This window comes from Nestor notabilis, unplaced genomic scaffold (genome assembly GCF_000696875.1).
Source record: "Nestor notabilis isolate BGI_N333 unplaced genomic scaffold, ASM69687v1 scaffold1411, whole genome shotgun sequence".
Lineage (NCBI taxonomy): Eukaryota > Metazoa > Chordata > Aves > Psittaciformes > Psittacidae > Nestor > Nestor notabilis.
Genome location: NW_009914928.1, coordinates 90 through 8,082, shown reverse-complemented (window position 1 = coordinate 8,082; position 7,993 = coordinate 90). Strand labels below are relative to the sequence as shown.

The following is a 7,993-nucleotide window of genomic DNA, read 5'->3' as shown; positions in this document are numbered from 1 at the left end:
CAGGAAAAAAGACTTTCTAGAGAAAGTGCCTCCCAGCAGTTGCGCCCCTCCTAGGAAATACACAAAGCTAAAAATCTCCTGGAGACCAGGCAATCTCTGCCAGATTCATTTCATCTTTGAAGAAACTATTAAAGCTGAGAAATAGATGCAAGAAGATGGAAATTTATCTTAATAGTTACAGTGAGACTAGGGAAAACAGGTGATCCTCAGAATTGAGGATCCAATTGCTCCAAGGCAATCAGTTAGCACAGAAACGAAAATCCAACACGTGTTTTAGTATCCTGGTAACAAATGTTTCTGGCGGTCAGAATGGAGCTTAACATCAGAAAAATATGATGCCAGTGTTGGTAGGGTTTCCAGTAAACAGAAATGCCGCTGGGACATCATGAAAAACTAAGAATTCCTAAGTGTTTTGGTCAATAGTATGCATCAGGCTACACTACTTTGACAGGAGGCTGGAAAGCAGTTTAAGGGTGAGAGTGATGGAGGAAAAAAGGAGAAAATATTCTTCCTGTATCACTATGTCAGCATCACCCTTTCCCTGTTAAGCTCCATCACCCTCTTACAGAGCCCTGAATGACAGTATGTCACAAGAAAGCAAAACTATAGCTCAGGTTCAGATTTGAGGCTGTGTAAGTACTGCACACATTAACTCCAGTCTGAGGTCTGCCCTTGCCCAACAGGAGAAGTGACAGCAAATCTGTGAGGAAAACTGCACAAAGCACTGGATTGTTAAATGGGATTTGGTATGTGCCACTGGCTTCCCCATAAAGGAGAGTGACAGCAGGCAAATCCTTCCACACAATTCCCAAGGTAGAAGGGCAATTGCCAGGTAACAAGAAAGGCTACCAACTGCATCCAAAAGGGACAAGACTGAAGAGGGGAAGTTTTTTGGCAAATGACACGTTACCAGTAGAAGGCTCTGGAAAAATTAAAGATCTGGGTTTGTTTTTATAGAAGCAACATCCCTTTGGATTACATACAACAGCACTTGCAGGCCAACGTGACACATCCCAAAAGGCAGAGGTGGAAGGTTTGTTTAAAATGTGTGAATAGTAATTCCATCAAACTAAAAATAACACAGGACCATGACTTGCTTTAATATAGCCTTTTTCCCCCCAAAGGGCTTTTAATTTTAATAAGCAGATGTCAACAACACTCACAGTGTAGACAAAGTTTCACTCAGGACAAAGAGGGAGCCTTTGGGTGGCAGTTTGTAGCCCACCCTATACTGAAGAGAGTGACAATTCCAGAAACTGGTGGGAGGAAGAGGAATCTTCCCAAATGTGCTGCTGCTGTACTGAACACTAGTTAGCAGCAGCAATCTTTTCTGTTTAATGATAATTATGAGGGTCTAATGACTTCCCACAGTAGCTGTTACCTGAATAAACTCAGGGGTATCTAAGGTGAAGGAAATAGTGCAAAATGCTTTTTCTTTTTGTCTTTTGGTGAAGTTTTGGTGGTGATTTTTTTGGGGGTGAGTGGGTGGGAAACACATTGAAATTCTTAAGGGAATAGCTCCACCTTATGATGTAGTTTAACCCATAATCTCCATTAAACTTTATTAAGAAAAATACATGAAAATGTACTTGGTTTTTACCAAATCTTCAGTCTAAACATTATTTCTTACTTTTCTTATTCTTACAGAGGTCTTTTCTAAAACATGTGTTTTGTAAATTGAGTAGTTCTCGATGATTTTAAGGGCAATTCAGTTTAGAATTAATACATAAAAGATAATCTCTTCCTTCTGTTTTTTCTCTCTCACTACTGCAAGGAGTTTTACTACAAGATCTTCAAACGTATGAATGTATAAAGATCCATAAAGATGAGATTTTATGGCAAATATGACAAGGGAATATTACCCTTTTTGTCATATATTAATGCATAAGCCACCAGAATTAAATTACGCTAAATTAAATGGAAAGGTATTTCAAATTTTAACAGTGAACTCCATAAATCAGGATTTATAAACCAGTAATTTCGTGTCCATACTCTGTTTTCTGTGGAGTAAGACCAAAAAGATTCCATTAGGAAAAGAAGAAAATGTACCTTTCTTTCTAGCTGTGTCATCTGGATCAAGATTCCTGGTTACTGTGACAACCTTAAGAACTAGGTGATTGCCCCCTTGTCGAATCATGTTCACCACCTGCCTATGGCCAACTTTCACCACGTTCTCATTGTTAACCTGCAAAGAAAGAGAACAGTCTTTTAGACCAACATGCAGAAAACATCAGTTCTTTGAGAAACAGAAGGTGGAAAGAACAGGAAGATAGAGAATTTCAAATTACTGTCTTCTAATAAGAGTATGTATTTCAGAAACAGCACAGAGCTGACATGAAAACAGGAAAACAAAGCTAGATCTTCATGAAATACGCAACTAATTTCCTTATAATTGCCAGGTTTTAAAAGAAGTTAATGAAAAGAGGTCAACCAAAGCTTTCCCTTTATGTATTTTATTCCCAACAATTAGTGTGCTACAACTCTGCATTTCATACACTAAAAATATTTTCTTACATGACAGTAATTCATGATTCTATTATCCACAAACATTTAAATGCATTTTATGCTCTCTAACATAACCAGTGAGATACCATGAAACTTTTACTACTCAGATCATCCAGGAACAAAGATTTTTCACTTCTGAAGTAAACTCATGTTTAAGAGATACCCGTATATTCTCTCATTTCCCAGCATTTTCCTTCTGGAAGTTTCTGGAAGGATCTAATGTCCTGCAAGCAAAGGCAGCAGGGCCATAGCAGTGCAAACCAGTCTTTACAGCTAAAGATGAGTTAACTGGATGAAGCCCTGGCCAGCTATCATGGTCATGCCCATTAAACTTTAAACTGTGCTGCAACATTCAACTTGAAAATACATATTCTCTGGGTAATTCCTAGTGCTGCATCATCATTTTTTGCTGTATATGTCTTTCCATAATATTAATTGATATAAAAGAAAGCACAGGCAAAAAACCTGTGTATAAGAGCATGGATAAAAGTAATTGATTTATTCATTCAATCTAGAAGAAGTCACTGAAAGCTATCTGAAATCTGAATGACAGCTGCATATAAGTGCTGCATGTGCTATTTGAGCATAAAAGATATTGAGGAATGGAGCGAGTGAAGAAAAGATGCTGCCAGAATCCATGCTGGGAAGTTGATCTCTCTCCAAAATTCAACTGACTCAGTTATATTTCACTGAGATTGCTCAGTGCCTTCCAAAATGAACAGTCATTTTCAAAATAAAGTGTTTTTAGCCTCTTCTATTTGTTCTGACAGGCTGGGCATCTCACACTCTGAAGAATTTACAGTTTAGAGCAAATTCTCTCATTAAATATTATTGCCATTCAGCAGAACAAGCAGAAGCAGAACCATTTCAACTCAAAATCATTTTTCCATCCATTGTACCAAAAGAAAACCTTGTCTTTTTTTCAGGCTTTAGCTGAGACAAAATGCATTATGCTGAAATAACATCTTGGTAAACCAGATTTAAATACAATGCTGCAGTCAGAAGTCTCAAAGCATGGTCTGTGTGTTATGGCTACAAGCTTGAGATGCTTTTTGAGTTTCATGCACAGTGATGTAGATGTAACACATACTGAACATCCAGACCTGTTGAGCAGGCACATATAAAGTTCTCCCATTCTATAGGTGGAGGATATAAAAGACTATTGATCTGAACAAGACTCTTGCTGTTCTGTTTTATTTTACACCTTCTTGGCATCTGATACTTAATCCCAAGGTCTAGTATTCATTTAGCTGGACCAACGGCATCTAAATTTTACCTGTCTAAAACATTTTAGCAATTGGAGTTATCCATTTACTTCCCAGTTCCTTCCAGTATCAAAACCTAAACCAAGTAATTCTATTTCACAGCAAAAAAGTTCATGTAATTAAGAACTACAGGAGGCATCTACTCTATCTTTACTGGATCTAAATTTTAAGCCACTGGAAGCCTGTGTGGATTACAATATAATCCCTTCTGCTGTCAAAAATAGAGACTTCCAAATAAATCAAAAGTTGATATTAATCAAACCCATGTAAACTAGTGTAAAGTGATAAATGTGTACAATGATAAACAGCTTCTGCAGCATGCCATCTGTTCACATCCCTATGTGCAGTGATATTTAACATTTAGAACAAGAGCAAATATATATGACACGTTTTTTAGAGCTGTCTCAGAAACAGAACCTGTAGATGACTGTTCCTAGCAGCTTTGTTTAAAAGACACAGTTACAAAAGCTGGAACCCAAAAGATTTCTATTGTAAAGATAAAAATATTGATGTGAGATCTGAAGATTATTTAAGCCTGACTTTTCAGAAATACTTGATATCAAAAGAATCAGGAAATCAGCAGAGCAGGACCTCGTCTGCACTTCAGCACCTCAGAGAGTAAAACTGTAGCATGATTAAAAAGCCACAACATTGGAATTGTCAATAGCTTACAAGGAGACAGGATTTCAGTGGCAGAGTCTCTATTTCTTTTCACCTTCTTCGCTATTTTCCATCTAAGCCAAATGACTCTAGAAATGGTCAGTATAAAGAGTAAGTCATCAGAGTTCTAGCATGTTGCTTTGATAGTTTTAGTTCAATATTATCCAGCAAAACTTTATCAGGTGTGAATGATGTGGTGAGACTGTCTCTCTGCTTCCACTTCAGGCTGTGGCAGCGGGGAATGGTTACTGCACCTCATCCAGGCTTTGCAAACAGGCTGAAGACAGTGAACTTTTCTAAGCAGAAAACCAGGTATCTCTGTAACTGCATTGTACGTACTGTCCCTGGTATTAAATGTTAATCACATTCTTTGAAACATCAAAAAATCTTCTTGCTTTTAGTGGCAAAGTGTTTAGAAGGACGTTCTACAAACAGCCAAACTACCAAAGTTGGTTTGCAGGCACAAATGTGTGTCTCTCTCTTCTTCAACCCAATCTTTCAGCATATTTTCTGCAACCTTTCACTGCAAAACCTTAAGTTCTTGTCCTTTCTTGACTCTTCCCCCAAACTTCCCTGCACAGAACTTTCTTTCCCATGTCCTTCATAATAGAAAATAGATAATAGAAGTAGATATGTGCCGTGGCTGGTTCCACGAGACACCAATGGCAACTGGTCAGCCAATAAGGCAAATGCAAGCAAAACTGTCCCCTGGGACAGCCAACACTTTCAGTAACTCTCCTCTATCCATTCCCAACTCTCAGGAAAAGCCTCAGGACCTTATATTCTTGAAATTCACACTTCAGTATCATTTGGTTAAAACTGTGGGATGGGGGTTACTGAGAAATAATTCACGAAGTAATACAATCTTACAGACTCAATGCCTTTAAAAATTAGCCTAAACTGGAAGGCTGAGCTATCTCACACTGAACTTTCTCTTTGGGTAGGCATGAAGTGTTCTTCAAGTGTTTAAAAGGAAGAAGACTTTTGTGAAGATCAAGATTTTTTCAGCTCTATGTCTCGGCACTTTTTCTATCTTGTAAAATCAAGGTACATGGGGCTTTTTTAGAGCAGCACAATGTTACAAAGCAGGAAAGTGATGACTTAAGAGCAAGTGGAGACAGAAATGAGAGAAATAGTAGACAATTTTTCCATATAAAATAATTTGCTAGTAGTGTGCAATGCTTTGTATGTCGGTATCTTGAAGTATTATCAGCCACAAGGCTTATATCATCATTTTTAATGTACCTTATGTAACATAACCCTTAGTGAACCACTCAGTGGAAAGGATCGACTGACCCTGCACAGAGCAATGGGCACAGGCAAGAGGCAGTTGCTCCCCAGCCTTCACTCCACACGATCACACCACTGCTGGTCAGCCTACACCTAATGGCAGCTGGCACAAGAGAAAGGCAGAGCAACACTAATGCATCAGTTCTGGCCCCTCACTGCAAGAGAGACATTGAGGTGCTGCAGCGGGGCCAGAGAAGGGCACCGGAGCTGGAGCAGGGCCTGGAGCACAAGTGTGATGGGGAAGGGCTGAGGGACCTGGGGGTTTAGTGTGGAGAAGAGAAGGCTCAGGGGGGACCTGATCGCTCTCTGCAACTGCCTGACAGGAGGATGGAGCCAGGAGGGGGCTGGTCTCTGCTCCCAAGGGATGGAACAAGGGATGGGACAAGAGGAAATGGCCTCAAGCTGCACCAGGGCAGGTTTAGCTGGAGCTGAGGAACAATTCCTTGCCCAGAGGGTGCTCAGGCATTGGAACAGGCTGCCCAGGGTAGTGCTGGAGGCACCGTCCCTGCAAGTGTTCACAAACTGTGTAGATGAGGCCCTCAAGTGACATGGGTTAGTGGGTCTTGGCAGTGCTGGGGAATGGTTGGACTTGATCTTAAAGGTCTTTTCCAACCTGGTTGATTCTATGATTGGTCACTATTTGGAGGAGATAGGGATGAACCTGCTTGCAGCCATAAGTGGAGGTACACACAGCTGCTCAATCCAGACACTTCTGGATACATTCAAGACACTAAATATTCCTCCATGACAGCAAACAATACTTGCTATCACCTCCGCAGAGTTAAGAGGTTTCATTCCTTTCTCCTAGCTGGTGGAATCAGTTATTGACGTAGTTGTCATTTCACAGCTTCCTACAGCAATGCAATACACTAGAGTGTGAAATAGTTCTCCAAGACAAAAAGCAGTGTGCTGTGTCTCCTTTCCACCCCCACCACTGCGACCACAGCACACACGTTGCTGCTCCCTCCAACACCTTCTTGGAGAACTGAAAGAGCTTTGGGGCTTGCATTCAGTGTGCTTCACAGCCGGGACTCACACCTGCTTAAAGCTTCAAACCAAAAACTGTGGTCAACAGCAATGTTCCTCTTGCATAAAGAGCTTTGAACATCACCAGTGGAGAGTTCTCTCTCCCAACACGGCCATTCTCTCAAGAGATGATTCAAAAGCATGGACTAAACCAGTGACAAACTGACAGTCATAAACTGCACTATCTTTAGTATCCAGGTCCACAGCTCTGACTTTATCTTACTGAGCATTTGTACATCACAACATCTAAGCCCCACAAACCCCAATAGAAATAATGAAACTTTACTCAAGAATAAATAACAATGTGGTCTCCAAGAGTAAAATATCAATCATATTTTTTCTCCACACAGAAGATGCATGAATGCTCATGACATCAATAAATTTCTTCTGAACTTTACCAAGAAAAAGATGCTCCCATTCAGGCAACCCAGAGACAAGCACAGAGGGCTGAGAAGGACAACAGCTCATGAAATAGAATAAGTTTATAGAAGGACAGGGCATGGTAGCAATTGTTTACAGTGAGTATGAATGAAAGGCAGCAAAATCATCTGATGAGTGACTTCAAGGGATGTACTCTGGCTGGGAAGGGTACCGCAAGGGAAGGCCTGAAACCAGGAGCAGAGGAAGAAGGCAGAAGCACTATTTAACATGAGGTGATTGCTGTGAGCACAAAGGAGCAGAATCAGGTATCTTCTCTCCTGATCTGTTTTTACAAAGACATTTTAGGTAATCTCAGAGGCCACAAAGAGCTTCTATATGCTGCAGGAAGAGAGAGAACTACAGCAAGATGCGAGGCAGTGCAGCCACACAGATGCTGCTGAGGGGCATCGAAAACCGTAAACTGGTGTTTCATGTATAACTACATTGGCACACCACTAAATGATCACTATCCTGCCTACAGGGCACCTGGTATTTACTGCAGGAGCAAGGTAAGAGGTAGAATTACCTCGAAATTTGTTCCCTGAAGATTAAACTTCCCCTTCCAGCCCCCAGATAAATATATTTCCAGATCCTAAAGTAAATGAAGGAGTGTATTATTCTTTACAGTGCTCATTTATTCCCCAGAGAAGCTACAACTGGATGGGTCCTCATTCTTTTGCCACGTTCCCCACCAGGCAACACCTGATTGCAAACAGACTCTTCACTGTGTAAATACATGCATTTAGTTCACTTACACGGGCAGATTTAGCAAAGGAAAAAACAAATGCTATTATTGAAAAATATGGATTTTTTTTGGGGAAAAGGGT

General features: G+C 40.4%; 1 protein-coding gene across 1 annotated transcript in view; it reads right to left on the bottom strand.

Moving 5' to 3' along the window:
• The window catches only part of SHANK2 (SH3 and multiple ankyrin repeat domains 2), a gene marked incomplete at its 5' end in the record, with an annotated part of 39,362 nt that extends 37,177 nt beyond the window's left edge, over positions 1 to 2,185 (bottom strand). The window contains one exon of the mRNA XM_010023875.1: positions 2,050 to 2,185. Within this exon, the coding sequence (XP_010022177.1) occupies positions 2,050 to 2,185 (136 nt within the window). The remainder of the gene's footprint in view (positions 1 to 2,049) is intronic.
• Between the last annotated feature and the right edge of the window lie 5,808 nt (positions 2,186 to 7,993).